The sequence below is a fragment of the Malaclemys terrapin genome, chromosome 10, assembly GCF_027887155.1.
Source record: "Malaclemys terrapin pileata isolate rMalTer1 chromosome 10, rMalTer1.hap1, whole genome shotgun sequence".
NCBI classification, from domain to species: domain Eukaryota; kingdom Metazoa; phylum Chordata; order Testudines; family Emydidae; genus Malaclemys; species Malaclemys terrapin.
Window position 1 is genome coordinate 40,612,044 of NC_071514.1, and position 22,446 is coordinate 40,634,489.

At 43.7% G+C, this 22,446-nt stretch overlaps 1 protein-coding gene across 4 annotated transcripts in view; it reads right to left on the bottom strand.

The window, feature by feature from the left end:
• Window positions 1-20,861, bottom strand: part of SORD (sorbitol dehydrogenase) — a 40,075-nt gene extending 19,214 nt beyond the window's left edge. The window contains exons 1-7 of one of the 4 annotated variants that reach the window (XM_054041025.1): window positions 20,535-20,861; window positions 11,916-11,949; window positions 10,302-10,466; window positions 7,736-7,895; window positions 5,713-5,831; window positions 5,149-5,214; window positions 712-887 (exon numbers count right to left, since the gene is read on the bottom strand). In XM_054041025.1, coding sequence (XP_053897000.1) covers window positions 712-887; window positions 5,149-5,214; window positions 5,713-5,831; window positions 7,736-7,895; window positions 10,302-10,466; window positions 11,916-11,949; window positions 20,535-20,597 — 783 coding nt within the window. In that variant the 5' untranslated portion in view covers window positions 20,598-20,861. Of the gene's footprint in view, window positions 1-711; window positions 888-5,148; window positions 5,215-5,712; window positions 5,832-7,735; window positions 7,896-10,301; window positions 10,467-11,530; window positions 11,662-11,915; window positions 11,950-20,534 lie in introns of those variants that run through there. The other 3 variants (XM_054041027.1, XM_054041026.1, XM_054041028.1) reach the window with 3 other exon arrangements.
• Between the last annotated feature and the right edge of the window lie 1,585 nt (window positions 20,862-22,446).

The following is a 22,446-nucleotide window of genomic DNA, read 5'->3' on the forward strand; positions in this document are numbered from 1 at the left end:
TCCCTGGAAATACAAATCAGGGCCTATGTAGTCAGAGAGTCTAGGGGTCCAACTAGGGACATCCTAAAAGGACCCAGTTTTCAGAAATTATTAAGCACCTGCCCTGTGAAATTCAGGCTTCTTTAAAGTTAGGCACCCAAAAATCATAGCAGCTTTGGAATATTTAGGCCAAGGTCCCCTGCACAGAGGAAAAGAGCACTTCCAGTCCCTGATAGCATGGGGAGGGCATGGCTACCCCATGGCACAGAATTGCAGCTCTCCTGCAGGGGAGCAGAGCAATATTATTTCTGCATATGCACACTCGACTAAGTTCTGCCCTGAGATACACACACACAAGTTAGAGGGAAGTAAATGCACATATGCTATCTACCACTAACTCTGCTTAAGGTGGCACAGAGGACTGACAGCTCCATTGCAAGCCTTGGCTCTGACACAGATCCACCACGAGGTAAATTCAGCCAAGTGGCCTCAGGGAGACTATGGTGGGTGCAGCCATCCGTCTGCCTGAACAAGCGGCTGCACGCCAGCAAAGGACTGAAATCTCCATTGTCATGCATTGACTCTGCCCTGCCGGTAGAGGAGTCTGGCCAGTAAAGTGGGTTTCTCACACAGTTTCACCTCTCATTTTATTTTTAGCCACTCCAATGACCAACCTGAAAGGAGAGAAGTAAATGCTGGCACTGATCTTGGATAGGGGAAGGAGGAACTCACGTAAATGCCAGTTTGGATGCTGGCCTCTGCCCCGGAGCACTCCATGGTTATGTCAGGCATGCAGTTAAGCAAACCTTGCACCATGCAGGCCATGTCCTTTGGGGTTTCTTTCTTTATCTGAATGGTGAAGTCTGCCCCAATCTCTTTGGCTTTTTCCAGGCGGGAGGCGGATAAATCTGGGGAAGGAAGAAATAAATCACAGAATTGCAGCTCGCTGACAAACGTCATGCAAGAAAAGATGTCACACAGAAAGGTCCTGCAGCAAGCATGCCCAGTGGGGCATGGGCACACTGTATGCACACAATGCAGGCACATTGGGTGGAAAAGTCTGGTTCCCCTTCAGAACTCCCCCAGCCTGACTGTGCGCGGATGGGGTAGGAGATCAGCTCTCCTCTCTGGGCTGGTGGGGAAAAGATGTGCAACAAGCAACTTAAAGGCACAAGAGATGCCAACAGGACTCTGGCCACAGGGAAAGTTGCTGGTTTCAAAGACGCTGAGGTCTTAATATTCTGAAGCCCATAGACAAGTCATTGTGACCAGGGCATGTAGCAAAGGTGCAGCTGCAGGCACCTGACAACAATGAGGTTCTCTACAGATGTAACATTATCACCATGTAAAAACAGCAAAGAGTCCTGTGGCACCTTATAGACTAACAGATGTATAGGAGCATGAGCTTTCGTGGGTGAATACCCACTTCTTCGGATGCATGAATCCGACGAAGTGGGTATTCACCCACGAAAGCTCATGCTCCTGTATGTCTGTTAGTCTATAAGGTGCCACAGGACTCTTTGCTGCTTTTACAGATCCAGACTAACATGGCTACCTCTTTGATAATTATCACCATGGTTATTCATGATTTGTACCAAATTAGCAAACTGCCTAGAAGTCCCGGCCCCTCTGTGCTGACTGCTGTACAACTATGGATAAAAGAAGGGGTCCTTGCTCCAAATCGCTTAAAATCAACATATAAGACAAGAGACAGTTGGCAGAGAGGGTAAGCAGATGGGAGAGAACATAAGAATGGCCATACGTCATCAGATCAAAGGTCCATCTAGCCCTGTATCCTGTCTTCCGACAGTGGCCAATGCCAGGTGCCCCAGAGGGAATGAACAGAACAGGTAATCATCAAGTGATCCATCCCATCACCCATTCCCAGCTTCTGGCAAACAGAGGCTACAGACACCATCCCTGCCCATCCTGGTTAATAGCCATTGATGGACCTATCATCCATGAATTTATCAAGTTCTTTTTTGAACCCTGTTATAGTCTTGGGTTTCACAACATCCTCTGGCAGAGTTCCACAGGTTGACTGGGTGTTGTGTGAAGAAATACTTGCTTTTGTTTGTTTTAAACCTGCTGCCTATTAATTTCATTTGGTGACACCTAGTTCATGTGTTATGAGAAGGAGTAAATAACACTTTCTTATTTACATAAGGAGCATAAAGTAACAGTGAGAAAATTATGAAGAAGCGTAATATACAGTGATCACAGTCTACCAGCTGCCTAACCATAACTTGCCTTGCTGGTGAATTCAATACCATCACTTTGGCAGCAAATGCATGGAGACCAGAGCATTGCTTGGTGTCTGGCATTAAGGCCTATGGGAATTCTTCTTAACCAGAGGGGTCTATCCCTTTGAGGCCAGCACACTGTAACACGGTTGAGAAACAGGTGGTGGGGAGGGAATTCCACAGAGCTGCTAGGAAAGTTTCCAAATTTCTTATAAGGGTTCCCTTTAGCTTCATGTTCTCTGGGTCTTTGGGGAAGAAATCTGCTCTGGAAAGGAGGACAGTATCCATGGTGAAGGATACCACTGCATGGCTGCCAGATGCAGGACTGTGGTGAAACCTTTGGGTTCCCACATGTAATAAATCATTGCGGGCTATTTGCTAAGGTGCAGATTATGACCGTGGACATCCTCTCTGCACATTTCCTCCCCCCAGCAGCCAAGCCTGGGGGGAGGAAAGGAGGGAAATCCCTCTTCCTGATTTTGCTGTGACACCAGTTTCATGGTTAGATTCCAAGCATCCACCTCCATGAGGATATGGAAAGGAAATCGGGGAGAGGCCACCTGTATGCCCTAGATTGTCTCCTTCCCTTTTTTAGCATTATTTTTATTGGGCCATTGCACAGTTGCTGGGGAATAAGTTTGCTCTTTTCAGCCCTTTAGTGACAAAGACAGCCTTTTGAAAGGGCAGGTGTACCTCCCCATCAAGGAGAGGACAGGCCTGGGGGATGTCCCCATCAAAATCCTTGGCCTCATGACAAGAGCAGGGCTGAAGCAGAGGGACAATGACCCATTTAATAACCGGTGCAGGAGCTGGCAGCACTTAGAGGTCCATTCCTTATTGATGGGGAGCAGCTAGGAGACTTGCCTCCATAGCAGGAATGGGTGCCTGGCTCCCTTTAACTGCAAGTACCAGTCATAAGAACGGCCATACTGGGTCAGACCAATGGCCCATTTATTCCAGTATACTGTCTTCCAACAGGTGGCCAGTGCTAGACGCTTCAGAGGGAATGAACAGAACAGGGCAATTATTGAGTGATCCATCCCCTGTCATCCAGCCCCAGCTTCTGGCAGTCAGAGGCTAGGGACACCCAGAGCGTAGGGTTGAATTCCTGATCAAACTGGCTAACAGCCACTGATGGACCTATCCTCCATGAACTTACCTAATTCGTTTTTGAACCCAGCTATACTTTTGGCTTTCACAACATCCCCTGGGAACGAATTCAACAGGTTGACTGTGCATTCTTTGAAGAAGTACTTCCTTTTGTTTGTTTTAAACCTGCTTTTAATTGCATTGTGTGAGCCCTAGTTCTGGTGTGACATGAAAGGGTAAATAACAATTCCTTATTCACTTTCTCCACACCAGTCATGTTTTTATAGACTTCTACCATATTCCCTCTTAGCCATCTCTTTTCCAAGCTGAACAGTCCCCAGTCTTTTTAATCTCTCCTCATACAGAAGCAGTTCCATACTTATAATAATTTTTGTAACCTTCTCTGTAATTTTTCCAATTCTTATACATCTTTTCTGACATTGGGCGAGCAGAAATGCATTGCGTGGGTCTGCGTCATTTATTCTACCTTTCAGCTATTTACGTCCTGCTATAGACGCAATAGGAAAATATCTCCACAAACAGATGAATTTGAAATGTGCTATGCAGATAAAGAGTTTTATAGGCAAATATTTTACAAGTATGACTAAAACAAAATATTCCACCGGGAAGTGCAGTAAAAATGTCTGGGCAAATAATGGTTGGAGAGGCGTTCCTCCTAATGCCAACATGAAAAGTATTTTCCTGAAGGCAGCCAGCCTCCTACAGTTCAAAGAAGGGTGATCTCGCTCCTCATCACAGATAACATGGGAAACATTTGAACAAGACTGCCCCATAGTGGGCATTTTTGAGCCTCTTGCTGTCTGAGTAACAGCATCTGTGATGCAGGTGGCTTGGGGAGGACCAAATGTCAGGGACAATTACAGAGGCCTCCGTGATAGCTTCACCATCTGACGGAACTTCGTGGATGACCAATCAACATTTGTCACACTACGCACAGATTTTATTTCTATAGCACCTCAAGGATGGCAAAGCACTCGGTTAGCACCACAACTCTTGAAGAATGTGTCTTTAATGAGCAGGTGGAGCATCAGTTTTATGCCTCAGTCTGAAGACTGAAACAATAATTGCAATGCTGATGAACATGCATCCTCCTAGCTGTGAAGGGTGCAGTTGGGGGAGGGATAGCTCAGTGGTTTGAGCATTGGCCTGCTAAACCCAGGGTTGTGAGTTCAATCCTTGAGGGGGCTACTTAGGGATCTGGGGCAAAATCAGTACTTGGTCCTGCTAGTGAAGGCAGGGGGCTGGACTCGACCTTTCAAGGTCCCTTCCAGTTCTAGGAGATAGGATATCTCCATTAATTTTACACCTCTACCCCGATATAACGCTGTCCTCGGGAGCCAAAAAATCTTACCGCGTTATAGGTGAAACCGTGTTATATCGAACTTGCTTTGATCTGCCGGAGTGCACAGCCCCCCCCCCCACCTCCCCAGGAGCGCTGCTTTACCACGTTAGATCTGAATCCATGTTATATTGGGTCGCATTATATCGGGGTAGAGGTGTAGTTTCTATGTGGGCTCTGGCCTGGGAAACATTTCAGTAAACCTGTGCTAATTAAGCACAGTCCTATTTATATCTGCCTTCACTGGTCATTAAGATGCAGAAGGAAAAACTGGACAGAGAACGGGTCTGCTGAAGACACCTACATGCCTCATACAGACACCAGGTGATGATCTTCACATGGGTACCTAGCATAGCTTTGTCCTCCCACCTGGCACTTCTGCTGCTAATTTGTACAGTGACCTGCCACACAGAAAGAGCAGCCTTTTTCAGATATGTGAGAACGAGCAGTGTTTTAAGGGTTAAAAGAAGATCTTACCAGTGATTACTACCTGGGCAGCACCCATCATCTTGGCGACGAGCAAGCAAACTAGCCCAATGGGTCCTTGAGCAACAGGAAAGGAAAAGGAGATGTCAGAATGCAGGAAAATCACGATCACTTTGAAGTGAGTGTAAAGCTCGCTGGGTTGGGGGTATAGCAGGGCTCCAGGGAGTATTAACACTGGGATTATGGCAGATGTCATGATCTGCTGCAGTGCACTGAGAATGGCAGCGGGCATGGCTGTTATTGTTCCAGGTTTGGGGCTGGCAGTGAGGAGAATACTGCCAGACTCCTAGGTATCTTGTTACCACCCAAACTGCCTGTTTAGCCACAACATGCACTTCAAATCCATTTTGGAGCAGGGCTGGCCAAGGAGTGCACTGCTGCCCAAGGTCACCCTCAGCCTCAGTACAGAAATGTGGGCCATGGAGACTGGAGTGGTCAGCACACAATGCTCCATCCTGAACCTAGAAACCAGGCTGGTCACTCTGTTGCATTTCTCTGTGACAGAGCACTCATGACAGGTGGGAAGCACAAGGCACAAGGTGGGTTATTCCATACCAGCCCCACAGATTAAGACTTTGGATCCCAGAGTGACTCCGCCCCTTCGGCAGGCATGGATTCCCACAGAAAGTGGTTCAATGAGGGCCCCTTCTTCAAAGGTGACGTTATCTGGAAGCCTGCAAGAACCAGAGACACAGGAAAGTCACAATAGGGGCTTTTACTGGTTGTGGAGTGAAGCTAACATTTTACGATCCACAGGACCATGTCTGCAAAGATTAGTGTCTAAGCTGTGCTGGCAAAATGCCCTTATAATCGGAATAAAACACAGACCTGAGCACTGAATAAGGGGCTACTATGCAACTAACTACCCATCAGACTCTGCAATCTCTCTTTTGGCAGGCACAATTTAGGCACCCACCCTAGAAAACATGATGCTTGTTGTTTGCTGCAATGATTCGTGAGGATGTTCAACAATGTGCTGTGGGGAAGAGGTGTGCCCTACCTTCATGGATGGGTACGGGAGAGAAGGCTTCTGCACCTTCAACTTCTATCATTGTTCTATTCCTGGAGGAGAAGGGGAATGTGCTGCAGATCATCCACTCTTCAGGTTAACAAGGGAAGTGTTCCCCTAGGTGACTCCTGCCAGACCCATGAAATGCTATAGCTTGTAGAGGTGGCCACTTCATCTCACAAAGCAAAGGGACATATGATAAGACATCTCCCTATTCATTACCCCATCATACTCTATTGCTGGTCACCAACCAGTGGGTTGGCCTGAGATTCATACAAATGTGTGGTATATACAAAGAGTTTAACACTTGGTAACTAGGTCCTAGCACTCACTCTCCCAAGAAGAATCGAAGCCCTTGGCTCTCCATAGTCAGTGGAGTAACTAACACCTGGTGCAAAGAGGGAGTCAAATGGCCCCAAACCACAGTGGCAGTGTCTTGTATGCAGTTGAAACAGGAGTTAGTGCATTTCTCGATTTACAGGTTTGTTCTTTCTTCAGTGTACCTGGAACTCCCTGTTCCACACGGGCCTCAAAAGGGGAGCTAACTCCATAGATTAAATATCTACATGGCACTGCCACAGAGTATTTCCAGGGTGGATACGCTGGACCCAATTCATCCCCAGCACGATTCTACTGAAGTCAGAGCAGTTATGCATGGATGAATTTGGACTGCTAGGTTTTCTAATGCTCCAATTCAGTAAAGTACTTCAGCACATGCTTAACGTTAAGCTTGTGCTTAAGTCCCATTGCAATCAAGCAATACGGATGCTCATATGCTTAAATATTTTGCTGAATTGGAGCCCAAGTGAGTTTCTCTGACAACCAGGATGTGACCTTTGGCATCAGTGAGGTCAAAATTGTCTTCAGTGTTGCACAAAGGCTAGATAAGCAGAGGTACTGGCTGCCTGGGACAATCAGAACCAGTCTAGGTCTTCTCAGTTAATAACTGAGCAAATCATATTGCAGGTTTAGCAGTTCTTGCAGTGCTTTCTACAGAGCAGCAACGGGGCTGGCTCTCCTTGACGAATGAGGAAAAGCCCTTCCTGGGGTTTCCAACAGCAGAACCCAAAAAACCATCAGGCCTTACCTTGCCTTGTAGAAATGAGAGCAAGAAGAGAGAGGATTTAAGAAAAGGAAACCCTTTGGGGTTAAAGCAGTGACAAAGTCATACGAAATCTGCAGGAAAGAAATGTCTAACTACTTGCTGTCATAAAGTTCTCAGATACCACGGTGAAGAGTGGAGATAAAAACAAAAACAAACAAACACATAAATAAATAATCCCTAGCTCTTCTACAGTACTTAGCATCCGTAGCTCTAATAGTGCATTACACAGGAGGTCAGTACAAAGGAGGTCAGATTAAGTTCTAGATCACATTCCCAAACACTTGGCAACCAGGCCTCAATCTGAACCCCACCCATGCCAGGGGCATCCTGGGAAATAAGAAGCGCTTCATGTAACTAGATTACTATCCCCATTGTGCAGATGGCTGAGGGAGAGAGGGAGGAGCCATATGGCTAACTCCACACAGGGAGTGGTTATCTGTAGGCAGAGGGAGTGTGTGACTGACTTGTAGCAAAAGCTGGCATTGTGTGCATAATATCGGCACAGGTTTCCATCATCGGGAGGTGTCGCACAGAAGAAGATAGTCGGAGACAGATTGTAGCGTCCGATTTTGCAGAATTCATCGATGTCTCGCGGAGCACCAGGCTCAATGGCCACTCGATCGCCTGAGTGAGTGAAAGGAAAGTGGGGTGAGACAAGGAGTGTGTGGGCACAGCACCATGTGGAGACCTGAATGCTCAAGAGGGACGCCAAGGAAGGAAGAGATCTACCCTGTTCTTTAAACACCCACTGAAAGACAAAGTGGTCTTTGATACACTTGAATCTATTTCCCTAAGGCCATGCTACGGAGGACGCATCACCCAGCCCCAGGGACCCAGCCATACACATTGTTCATCATTACAGAAGGAAATATAATATGCAAGAGGCAGACAGACACTAAGAGGATGTCGGATCAGTCACATGCAGAGCTACCTACATCTTCCCCTCGGTCTAATCACTGTAAATTGGCAGCTTTCCTATTCCCATCAGAAAGCTAGAGTTTGTCACAGAGTATCACTGAGTGGTTTCTGAGATCTCCTGCAATTAGGAACTAAACGGAATCACCATGCAGGATCTGTTGGCAAACGTTCGATTTTAATGGCAATCACTGTACTTGCTCTCCAGACTGACAGTTATGATGGGAAGGGAGGCTGGGCTCCTGGTAAAGACCTGGAAGCGCATGTAGGAGTCAGGAGATCAGTATCCAAAATACATAGAGCACAAAATCCCCTTACTCCCATGTGGGAGAGCTCCACATTGCCTGATCAATCCTCAGACAGCTCAGAGTGGCAAAGGGGCAGTTGTTCACCTGCTCCACAGTCAGGTTTTCTGAGATTCATAAAACATCCAAAATGCTTCCAGCCCTTTTCACTCAGCACCAGAAAGCCAATAATTGGGCAAATCCCTCAGTGAGGCTGTGGTCATCTCTCTAGCTCAGAGGTCCCCCTCAGGATGTCCAGGCAGATGGAGGGCCCTTTGGTCATTACTATTGTTTATTAATTACAGAGTGGCATCAGCCTACTCAGCACTGCACAGAACACAGAGAAAGATTTAGTCCCTGCCCCATAGATCTAACTCTGGGGCCAAACTCTGCTCTGTGTTACACCTATTTAAATCTGGAGTCACTCTAATGAAGCTAACAGTTACCCTAGATTTACAGTGGTGTAAATGAGAAATAATGCACCACATTTCTTAGTAAGCCAGCACCTAACCGTCAATGTGAGATGTCCTCAACTTCCGGAGCACGTACACACAGCAAAAGGAAGTTATGATACACCTCTACCTCGATATAACACTGTCCTCGGGAGCCAAAAAAATCTTACCGCATTATAAGTGAAACCGCGTTATACTGAACTTGTTTTGATCCACTGGAGTGCGCAGCCCTGCCCCCCTGGAGCACTGCTTTACCACGTTATATCCGAATTCGTGTTATATCGGGTCGTGTTATATCGAGGTAGAGGTGTATTGAGTTAATTGGCTCAATAAAAGGGTTTACAAGCAGCAAGAGTGACTTACATGCATGGTCTACAAAGGCTTTATGGTCTCGCTTGGATTGCACATTTAACACATATCCTTTAAATACACAACAGGGCATGTGCAATATTCAAATCATATTAGCATTCTCCAAAAGGTCAAAGCAAGTGATTCCTAAGAAGTGCCATGAAGTCAGATATCCAAAGTGAGTAATGGATGGCAGTGAGCTTTGTCGTTTGTGAGGGGACAGTGTTGGACAAATCACAACAGATCTCAATCTGCCCAATGTACTGTGCAATAAAGCAGGGACAGGAGACAAAACCCAAGAGGAGCTGTTTTTATTGTAACATCTTACTCTAGGTTTGATTTTCAATAAAAGAGAGACAGATTTGGCTTGGAAGGGCTGGTGGTTGGTTAGGAGGATTTGTGCAAGGGGTGAAGAGAGTAGTGAACCAACAGATAAAGGACAACAGCTGTGTTTTAGGTAGATAAAGGTGCAAACCATAACACTGGAACCCAGCTCTGGCTCCTAAACCCCAAGTCCAGTGGTGCTGGGACCTGCACACCAGTTTTAACCCCATATAAAGGCAGAGTAATTTATGAAATTCAAATGCAAGTTAAGATTTTCATCTAAGGCCTTTTCTGGCCCCCATTATCATAGTACCCCAGCATCTCACAATCTTTAACGTACTGATTTTCCCAACACCCCTGTGAGATAGGGGGTGCTATTATCCCCACTTTACAAAAGGGGAACAGAGGCAAAAGGAGATTAAGTGACTTGCCCAAGATCACCCAAGAAGTCTAGCGTAGCAGGGGACTGAGCCCAGGAGTGCTGAGTTCCAAGTTGGCACTCACATCACTGGACCATCTTTCTCCTCTTTTTATCACTCCTAAACTGAAGGTTTTGGCTTAGGCTTCTCTGGTTTGCAGGATTCCTAATGTTTCATCAATGCACAATGAACATTTACCATTTCCTAGCCGGCTACCCTCTCAACCTCATCACAACAGAGAAAGTACATATCAGGCAACCGTCCACAAGATTCAAGGAAGCTGCTCACCTGGCTTCAGATGGGTTACTGATGACCCCACTTTGATGACGGTTCCGGATGCCTCATGCCCTAGCACCATGGGCTTCTTTATGATAAAGTCCCCAATTCTACCATTCTGCCAATAGTGGACATCAGACCCACAGATCCCGACTGAATGCATCCTCAGCAGCACCTCTGGCAAAGAAAGAAAGAGGCATAAACCAGAGACCAACTGCATCAGAACAGAATTAGGCCAATGCTGAGAGCACTTTTGAAAATCTCATTCTAATGTTTATCACTAGAAAATATACTAGTGGACAATCCTGCACTAGCCCTGGGGGTGGACTACACAAGTTTCAATAGGTTTTCCATCATCTTCTTCCCTCTATTTCTTCACCTTCCTAATCCGTTCCCCATCATTTACTAACATGTTTCATAGTATCACATTTGCAATTACATCCTATAGGACAGTCAACATTTATGAGCTACTTACTGAAATCTGAACATTCTAGATAAGAACCTAAAACTTCCAAGAGCTTAAAATAAAATACATCTCTTGTAAATGAAGGCAAATGTAATCTAAGAGGAGAGCTCAAGTTGGGTGCCAAATGTGACCTTTGATTAAATATGATTCACAGAACTTCTGGCTACTTGAATAATTTTCAGTTAGAATGGTGTACTATGCACTTGAACGCAGCCATAAAGCATATATACTTCAGGGTTAGGGTAATCAGATTATCAAGATGAAATTATGTTTAGTGTTTCCGATCACATGATAAGCAGCAAGTATCAGTGGGTAGCCGTGTTAGTCTGGATCTACAAAAACAACAAGGAGTCTGGTGGCACCTTAAAGACTAACAGATTTATTTGGGCATAAGTTTTCGTGAGTAAAAACCTCACGAAAGCTTATGCCCAAATAAATCTGTTAGTCTTTAAGGTGCCACCAGACTCATGATAAGCAGCCTGAGGCATCAAAATCCCAATGGAATTTCCATTTTACAATCTTGTTATCTGAATGAGGCCAGAATGGAGTTTCTAGCTAATTTTTCCTTCTCTAGTTTCTATGGGCCCAATCCTGAGAAGTGCAGATCATTTCCAACTCCCATCAGCACCCCTTTGTGACATTGTTCTCTTTCAGAGGAAGGTAATATGAAGCTCACAAACACTGCTGGTTATTTAGATGTTATTAAAATGACCTAGTCTCTCGCCCAACTTTATTTACACCTTCTTCCTTCACAGTGCAAGTCCCATCCACTTACACTTCAGCAGAGTGGATGCAGGTAGGTCTAAAGGAAGAGAACTAATTTTCCAGACCTTATGCATCATTTCTCAATAGGACCCTCAGGATTGTGTCTTTCATAAGTTGTTATTGTTCCCAGATCTTGTTAACCTAAAACATAGGGAGAGGGCATTAGCTAACGCCACATACATTTCAGATTTCACCCCCATTCCGTCTCAAATGGATGAAATATTTGACCTGCTCCACCTACATGCTCCTTCTGGGGCAATGTTATATGTTATCATAGACACTATAGTTGGTTTGCAGCGGGAGATCAGCGAAGGGTAAATAGAGAATTTAGAAAGAAATTACACTCATAAAGAAAACCACAAGGTAGAAGGCAGGCAGTCACTCTAGAGACCTACCATTGGGACCTGGTTCTGGGACCGAGCGATTTTCCTATAGGGAAACAAACAAAAAGCATTCAGATTGCATGAAAATTTGGGGCTGCTTTCTGAGAAATCCCTAGAATTTTCTCCAGTATATAAGTAACTACAGTAGTGGGATCATGTCATATACACCAAATGTCCCTAGAATGGAACAGGACTTGTGGTTTCAGTTAAGCACCTTATCCCATGATCTGAAAACAAACTCATCGTCTGAAACCAAACTGGCTTTTGAACCAGATATTCACAGTAAAGCAACAACTTATAAAGACAGTCAGGATTAAATGTCCCTTTCTAAATGCCTATTCTCACGCCCTTGTCTTGTAATGCTATTATTACTGGAATAGCTGTTCCTTGAGATTGTTATATGAATGAGGCATTATAAAACTTGAATCATTGACCAATGGGGAAAACCCATAGAAGGGAAAAACAACAAAAATTCCATGTGGCTGAGGGCAAGAACACCATCTTTTCCCCCACAAGTGGATATAATGGGAGCATTATAGAAGCAGGGTACAGTGGCTATTTAACAGTGTGGAGCCTGAGGATCCCAGGAAAATGAGCATTACACAGCTACTTTGTCATACATAGAAGGGTTCAGCTACAACCCTGGGTCACATTGCACACCAATAAAAGGTCATCTATATGTTTGCAGGACTTTTATCTCTTCTCTCTATATTTATGTAATTACATGGTTCCCCAACATTGTGGTATCTGAGCTCCTCCCAAGTATTCAAAGAAAAAAGAGTAAGTCCTTCGGATTTCACTACACAAGGAGGTTAAACAAAATGTCCAAGTACAAAAATAAACACTGTGCTTTCAAACCCCTATAACTGTCTCTGTTCACAGGATTGGGGAGCTAGTGTATAATGGGGAGGAAAAGTGGATTTCTGAGTTCTCAACAGGTTTGCTGCAAAGTTTCTTCCTAACTTTAAAAATGAAAGTGGGGTGGTTGCATTGTCTTTTCAAGATTACTGGAACCAGCCCAACTCCCAGTTGAAAGACTCCCATTTACTGCAATGGAAACTGAATTGGTCCTTCGCTGGGACTCACGTAAACACTGTATAATCTGCTTGCTTAGAAGTTACTTTGTTATCAAAGTCATACATTGTGTCCTACACCTAATTACCCCCACACATAAACCTGGGCGTTGGACCTCTGAACGCAGATATTTTTTCTTAAAGAATTTACAATTTAAAAACTTCATAAACACTAAACTCAATATTTGACATCACTATCACAGTAGGAAAGCAAACATTAAAGTGAAGAGAATTATGTTGTGTTCAGTTTGATTTCACCTCACTACGTTTATCTTTTGCTGCACCTTTCTCCAAAGATGATTTAAATGTTTAGTCAATAAGCAAATATTACTTTGGATTGAAGAAATGGATGGTCTTGTTATATGGTCCACAGAGCATCAGCTACAGCAGTCATGTAGAGATTACCACAACAGGGCACCAAAGACACCAGATTTACCACCCATTTTAGGGAAATATTGTAGTATCTCTGATATCTCTGTGAGGCAAATGCTGACTTTTTAGTGGAGCCACTGCACTACACTTCAATATAGAGTCTCAATCCCAGCAGTGCTTTTGAACCCACCCTGCTGTCTTTGCTTTCCTTGACTCTTTAGTAGTGTAGGGCATAAAGCTTGGGGAAGCATGAGATTTGATTAGTGTGATTTAGTGACTGTAAAGACAAATAAACATGGTGGGTCTGATGCTCATTTGCATCAAGGTCCCTTAACACAGTCAGAGTTATTTAAAAGTGAATAAGTGTAAATGTGAATCAGGTCCAGTGTGCATAGGGACAGGGAAGTGGGTGGAGGGGCAGGGTGAAGACTCAAGGAGAGGGACGGTTGGACCGAAAGAGTCTGTCTTCCACTCCTTAAAACGTATCTTGTCGTACAATACTGCAGCTAGACAAATAGTTACAAAGCATGTATTCTATTGGGAAGTTAATGGTAGAAAGGTAAGTGAGGAGTCATTTGATTCATAAAAATCTATAGAATCATAATTTCAATAGTGCCACCTTCTGAGGCATGGCAGGGGGACACACTGCCTCCCAGCTCCAGGTCCTCTGGTTGGTGGAAATTTCGATAACACAAAGTTGTCCTAAGTGGGTCAAGAGGGTTGTCATTTGAGAGCCCTTTCTCCCATGAACACAATGGTAGTAGTAGCAAACACGACAAACTTAGAACAATTATGTAAATATATATATATATATATGAGAAATATTTTAAAATCATTTTTTAAAATTATACTTTAACACGCCCATGTCAAACATGTAGCTCTCACAAAGCTAAATTGTGGCCCTCCACTGAGAGTACTATGTTACCAGTTCATGCTCAGAAATATGATACCTGATTTTTTTTTAATGTGACAGATTACTATAAATGGAAGGAGTGCCTCCAGTTGTGCCATCATCAGCAAAAAAAGAGAAATGGTTCAGTGGTACTGATTATTAGCTTTATTGTGCCAAAAGAGTTGTAATGGGGCACTGGTTAAGACATCAGCATCAGACAGAAGCTACTGGAATCCATTCACAAATGGCATACTCATAATTACATAACATAATTAATTGCAATCCCAAAGTAATTTATTACAGAATCCTCATTTTTACTTTGGTCTCGATGATTTTTAGGCACAATGAGGAAACAAAGAGTTCCAACTAGCAGTGAATCTTTGGAGAATACCATCATGAAGGACCTGGTTAAACACAATGCTCAGTGGCACCTTACAAGCTATAACAAGTGCACCCATAAACTGAATTTGGTATGTTTGGAGAGGAAGTATGTTGAGCCTCAGGAAAAGCTGAAGATGCCAGGACAAATGACAGCTGTGGGTGAGACTTGCCTTACACTATTTCCCATGGAATACATTTCAAGAAGAACATCTGCTTCTTCTGCAGTAAGCCGGAAGCCCAAAGGCATCCTCTAAGAGTCTAAGCACAGTTTCAACACGAAAAACAGGTGAAAAATTGTATGAAGCAGTCACTGTTAGCAAGAATGTTGCATGGAAAGTAAAGTAAAATGAGTACACTGACCCCAAAGATGCCTATGCATATGACATTGTGTATCACATCAAGTGATGCACCAAGAACATAGGTAACATGTTGCATCTAAAGGTCAAAGCAACAGAAACAAATAATGATACTACTACTACTGCAAACTACGTGACTAAACTGGATTTCATAAAATACCTTGCAGAGACGCTAATGAATGGGAAAGTCATGGCAATGGCTGATACAGACACTAAGTACAGAGAGAATATGTGCTTTGAACGGGATTGAAGAGGAACAAATGCTTAGCAGACAGGCTCTTAAAGCACTTACTAAAGATGAACTGTGGGATATGGACAAAGTTTTTAGCAATCCTATTCACAGAAAGGAATCACAGGGCATATCGTTAAAATCTGCAAAAGACATGGTGCTACCAAAAGTGGAAGAAAGCACTGATGTCAACTGTTCAACAGAACACTGTTTACAGCCACTAAATTTTTACAGAAAAGCATTTTGTATTGCAGCACATGGGAATTTCAGGGGAATGCCAAACCTAAAGAAATAATACCATGTGACCGGTACTACTTCTTTAAATGGTGCATTGGTGGTCACAGTGACATCAGCACCAGATCTTTCATGACCATCCAGAACTCCATCAAACTTCTACTTCAACATTAAGCTTGGGTGGGATGACCTCCCCCAAAGAAACCAAGCACCAGCTAGACTCATTAGGTGCTGCTAAATGCCAAGAAAGGGCAATTTTAAAGCTACAGGATAAACTTACTCACACTGGCAAACCATTCTCCTATGATGGACCAGAACTCATTAATATCATGACAAAAGCAGTCTTCAGTGATGAGACAGCTAAAGATGTCAACTGAATGGATACTTTGGGTCATGACTTGTATCAAGCCTTCAAAACCCAAAGAATTATCCAAGGCTCCATCAATCAAGAAGCATTCCTCAAATGCAAAGACGACAGTCAAAGTGAAGGTGGCAGGGACTATTACAGAGCTAACCAGACAAGTCATCACTTGTTTGTCTCCTGGTTGTGTCCAGATCTCAGTGTCATATTGACCTACATGAGACTTTGGAAAGTATGAGTTCTCTGTGGTATCATAACTGATGTCTGAATGTGATGGAACAATGCAGGTGTGCTAGGTGAAAACCAAACTTATGCACATCTTGCATGGTCTTCCTGAGCCAGCACCTATTGATGTGACTGGTATCTTATCCCAGCCAAGGTCTTTCAGAGTAGCAATCACAGATGGTATGGCTGAGGTACAAGCTCTCAACAAACCAGAAACTGTTAATACCTGCCAAGATTTGGCCTACAGAGAAAATGTTGGACCTATAACGAAGTCCACCTCATGTTTGACACGTATGTGTAGGCATCTATTACAGAAAGAATAGACTCCATGGTATTGCACCTGTCCAATACAAAATTATTGACTCCACAAACATTTCCAGTGTCACAATGAAGAAGCTACTGTCCCATACTTGCACAAAGCATGAGTTAACCACACACTGCAGGAAAAACATTACAGCATGCAAAGAATTGCTCAAAGAATTTCATTGTCACATGGCGTAATGAAACTTCTGCCTCACACTTTTCAGTGGAGTTTCTTTGTAATTCCCAAGACTTCTTCAAATTCTGCTTCTGTGCCTGCTGCTGGGGAACAGAATCACTGTATATCCCTCTGAGATGTGTTCCTATCTCCTAGACCATTAAAAGATGCCACACTGCCAGGTTTTCACACCCTTTCAGGGTGGAAGACAAAATTTCCTTTCTGGAAGGCATCTGATTCAGCCTCCGAAGACTCTCTCGCACTGAAGGTGCTTGGAATGGCTGAGACAGTCATTGATGAGATCATAAATGCACTGGAGGTGTTCATATGTCAAATTTACTATTTGAGATCAACATTACAACACTTGCAGACCTACATTGGTAGCTGTTTTCCAAGGATCAGACAAATGGAGAAAAATTGCCATGAAGAGGTTCATGTTTTTACCTGCTATCGAGAAGATAAAACCATCAAGCAAAGGAATGGCTCCAGGATGACAGAGCACATCCAAAAGTACCCTCTCCTATCAAGCATGAATGGGTTTTTCCAGTTACACATGAAATACAATGCATTCTCAAATCAATCCTAATCAAATGGTCATGTGCAAAAACCAGACGCTCGCCACCATGCAAATGATTGGCCAGCAGCCTGCCTTGTATGGTGATGTGTGAGTGTGGCGCAGATGAGGATCAGTATATGTTACAATGTAATTTAATTTTTTTTTATTTTTAAACATTTTCTTGAATATATATCTTCGTAAGTGTTCTAGGTTTGTCATGTTTGGTACCATTGTGTTTGGGGGGGGGGAAAAAGGGCTTTCAAATGAAACCCAACCGAATCCTTTTCTGACAACCCTGCATTATCAAAATTTCCACCAACCCGAGGACCTGAAGCTGGGAGCCAGGGGATGGGGCAGTGAGTCCTCCCTGCCACAATGCACAGCATGACACTAATAAAATTCTGACAGAATCATAATTTCAATGATCAAATAATGCCTCACTTACCTTTCTATCACTAACTTGCCCATGGAATGAGATTTGACTACATCAGTGTTCTCGGACTAAAATGCTCGCCTGCCTGTGCATATCTCACAAGCATTGCACTGCCATTCATTGTTAAAATAAGCAGTAAATGATTAACACTGCATATGGACAGTATGTGGCCAAATTCTGCCTGTTGATATTAATGAAGCTCAATGAGGTGTGCATCTGGGCACAACCCGCTCTATGTAATTTTTAGTGCCCAGAACTTTATTTCTGACACAGATTTCTTCAGTCCAAGGCATTTTGTCCCACTCAGGATACAGCCAGAGTGAATTGGAAGCTTTTAAAGAAAGCCTTTTTTGAGTTATCCACATGCATAGAAAGCATCTAATAAATGTGTGAATCGGAGAAACACAATTTTTTAACCTCAGCTTTTTTTTTTTTAGAAAAGTTCTGTGTGAAAATAGGAGCTTGCAATATGTATAAAAGATAATGAAGCTCACAATATTGGAAGTGGTGTATCTAAGAGCATCCTAAAAAACATGCACCCATTTGTTCATTAGGGAGCTCAAAGAAGAACGACAAGAATGATCTTTAGTCCAGAAAAACTCTCATATGGAGAAAGACTGAAGAGATCGGGACTGTTACTTTAGAGAGGAGACAAATAAGAGGGGACATGATAATGATTGTGATAAAGGGGATTTTCAATTAAATTAAAAACTGGCAAATTTAAAATTGATAAAAGCATGTAAATACTATACAAATATAACATATAAATATTATTTATTATTTGTATTACCATAGCACCTAGGAGTCCCAGTAGTGGATCAGGACCCCATTGTGCAGGAGATTTTTTCAAACAAAGAAAAACAGACTCTGGAACTCACTGCCACAGGAAGTTATTAAGGTCAAGAACTTAATGAGATTCAAAAAGGGATTGGACACTTATATGAATAATAAGAATATCCAGTTATTACAGTTAATGCTAACAAATATTTTGAAAGGAATATTAAACCCCATGTTTCAGGGCTTAAGCCAATCTCTAACTATTAGAAATTATGAGGTGATCCAAAGTGGGCACCACTTGGCCTTAGTCAGAGTCAGGATACTGGGCTAGATGGACCTTGGGTGTGATCTAGTATGGCAATTCCTATGTTTCTATTTAGAAAACTGTACATTATATGTGTATGAGATGCACATTATTATAAGTGTTGCTTTTTAATACTGTTTTGGCAGATGTTACTGCTATCTCAAATGTGGCTGTGAGCCACGCATTGTATGTAACACTGCTTATGCAGACACACTCTGTTTGAGCTGCACTGGAGCGATAAAAATAAACTGAGCCACACAGGTGACCAAAGTCCATATTTAATCACAAGCACCTGCCAGATCAAAACTATTTTCTATGGCTACCTCACTGCTTATCAAAGTTCATTAAACACAGGCCTTGATTTTTAGAAGTGGCCTCTTATTTGGCATCGTCCAAATTTGCAAATGCAAATACCTGTACACACAACAGATGTCTAACTACCTGACTGCAGCCAGAAAGTTGGAGTACAAAATTCCATGTACAAAAACATGAAAGTAACGAAAATCAGGCCGATAGTGTGCAAGTTTGGGTCAGTTCTGGCACTCTGTCATTCCTAACTGTTAGCCATGTTCACATGAGCTGTTAAAATGTACACCATGAAATGTTGTTTATCTTTTCTCTTGCTTCCCAGCAGCACCTTCTGGCACAGGAATATGTACTGAACTGTATGGCTTCCAAAGCCCTCCCCACCACACACCATCAAATGTAGTACAGACAAACAGGATGTTAGCAATGTTCTTCTTTGCCAGAACCTGTATGATAGGGATGCCCACACTTTGCCAGCGGAGGCTCATGCTAGCAACTTGCTGGATCCTGAGGACTGCGCAGAATTTGGGTAAAATAGAGAAGACTGCAGGGCTAGTTTGTCACTCTGCAGTCTAGTGTGGTGAAATTTCTCCAGCGTCATTTCCCTTCCATCTCTTGTCTGATCGCTTCCACTCCTTTGGGAGTGCCCCTACCCTGCCAAATAGAGCTTCAGCAGTGCCAAACCCTGTCTCCCCAGCTAACCCACTGAGCCCTACGATCCTCACTCCCTGCCAAACTCAGGGGCAAAGGGAGCTTCCATTCCACTCCTGGCCTGCGAGGGCCCTAGTCCTCTGAATTGTGAGGAGCTACAAAACAGCCTTGCCAAAGACCAGAAAGATTCGAAACCTCCCTTCATTTAATTCTAGTAGGTCATTTGATACTGTGTCACATGAAGTCACCGCATAAATTAATGCCAACTGGCCTGGACAGAAATAGTCATGTGCATTCAAAACAGGTTGAAGGACAGTAACAACAGGAAATAATTAACAGCAATTGACATAGCTGGAGTAGATCTGGGTTAGGCTGAGTCTTATTAAACAGCATCATCAATGATCTGACACCTCATTAGATGTAATATGCAAAAACCCTGAAGAAAGCAATATAAACAATTGGGGAGCTGGAGGAAAAATAAAAAGAGTTAACTGCTTAGCTAAGCAATGACTGGGAAGAGGGGTAGCGGAGACATGATAAGAGTACACTGATATTTGAGGGAAAGGAATTATTTAGTGTGTTACAGGGGGGTCTAAGTAGGAAGAATGGGATGAAATTAACTAAAGATGAATTTAAGCCAAATACCAGAAGCTTCTTGCCAGAAAGATGCATTAGATGTGAAAACATTTCCATAGATAAGAGTTGGGAGCCTCACCATGTGGAACATAGAAATCCAGATTGGCAAAAACTTCAGAAATGCCTGAAACTTCTATGATCCAGGCAGTGTCCTGGGCTGCAAACTCACAGAAACTCCCTGAGTGCCCCCCCTCCCCTGAACCCCCAGAGCTATGACACACCCCCTCCAATCCCTTGACCCCAGAGGGCCGCGATCCACCTCAATCCCATCAGGGCTGTGACCCCCCCAACAACGCCCGAGGGCTGGGATCCCCTCCCCCCAGCCGCCTCTCGCTGTGCGGGGCGGGCCGGGGCGGCCCGGCCGTACCAGGCGCAGGTCCCCGGCGCGATGTACCACCACCGACAGGTTCTCGGCGCCTTGTTCCGCCATCCTCCCTCGGCCAGCCGGGGCGGGGCCGCTCGCGGCGCTTCCTCCCTCTGCAACGGCCGCTGCCCGCGCGCAGGTGCACAGGCCGCGCGGCGGGGAGTCCGGGGGTGAGCGGCAGTCGGCGCCTCGGCCGCTTTGCGCCGTTCCTGGGCTGCAGCCGCTGCACCCGTCTGCGGCCAGCGGGACTTTAGCCGGGTCCAAGGGCCGGGGGGGGCGGGGAGCGGCCGGGTCTCAGAGTCCAAACTGCAGCTAGCCTGGCGGGAGTCAGCGCTGCCTGGGGGGCACGAGGGAGGGGCCCCGCCCCCATGAAGCCGCGCAAGGCCAGAGGGTGGCAGGGCCTTGAAGGGGGGTGGGTAGGCCTGGGGCATTGTGGGGAGAGGGCAACTATTCAAGCTTCTCTTCCTTGTCCCACTGTGTGACACCCCCCCCCCCACGTTGTGGAGGAAGAATCTGAGTGCTTCTGCACATAGATGGGAATACATTTTAATAACCAAAACTGGGTGGAAAAAAAGTGGTACCAGGTGAAGGGCAGTAGCCTGGTAAGGAGGCCACCAGGTAACTGCTTGCTGTCATTCGTCCCCCGTCCCCCCCCCCGAACCACTGAACACCAGAAAGGCACCAGAACACCATCTGCTCCAAAGTTGCACAGATGATGGAAATTATACATGTAATGCAAATAGGTGAGAGCTACACATGGCTACTGAAAAACCTGGCTGAACTAAGTTGTAACAGCCCCTTCCAAGCAGTGCAGCTGTGTGTTACTGTTTACAAATATTTGGAACTGCAGATTGCCAAAGTGAAGAGAATAAAAATAATGCATTGGTCTATATAATATGAAGCCATGTTAGAAAAAATATAATAGTTGTGAAAACATAGTCCAAACTAACTTTTAACACTGTGCCACCTGTGTAGTAAAATGTTATGTATTATTATTAGCCTGTTGTTGTTATTACTGTAGTAGGAGTATCTTTATATAGTATTTCTGTATAGTCTAAGAAAAAATGGGACTAAATAAGGTCTGTTGTGTGCCATGGAAGAGAGATGGAATATTTTACTGCTGGAAACATTTCAAATCGGTTTTTGTTTTGTTTTTATAGGGAACCTTATTTCATAGGTTCTATGTTACAATCTAAATTTTTTTTTAGTCAGAATGGATTTTTAACATCATTTTCCCTTTTCTTTACCAAGAAACATATAGCAAGGCCCTACTTCTACTTGTTACAAAAGGAAGTGATAAAGGAGCTTCGTCATTACATGTACATCTTTATTTCACAGGCCTGGAATTGCTGGTTGCTTGTTAAGATCAAACAGTTGCTGTTATTTTAAACAGTGTATTGTTAACACAAATGTAGAGCTACAAAAGTTTCGCAACATTTCTGTTGGCATATGCTTACTTACTTCCTCGTTTAGTTTAATAACAGATTTTTTTCCTTTGCAATCCTAAAAACTGCTGTTCAGACCTAGTAATGAACCAGCCGATATGGTAAATGGCTATAAAGAACTATTGAAATCTCAATGGCTTAACCAAGAAACATGAAGAACGCCACTGCATGCTATCAACAACTATTTTTTCTTACATAACTGATGTCAGCAGGTGCCAGTGGAACAAAGACATAAGATCATTCATGGTCAGTTTCTTACAGCATTTATGTTGACATCTGTTAAACCATCAGTGGGCAAAAACCTGAACCAGTAACTTTGATAATAAAACACATCTAAAGCACACCTGTATAGTAGTTTTTAAAATGTATTTAATATATTCAGATATTTACACATTTCTGAAACAAATAAAATACAGAAAAAGTGCAAAGGTAAGCAAAACAGTAAATATTCTGCTATGAAAATGGAAATT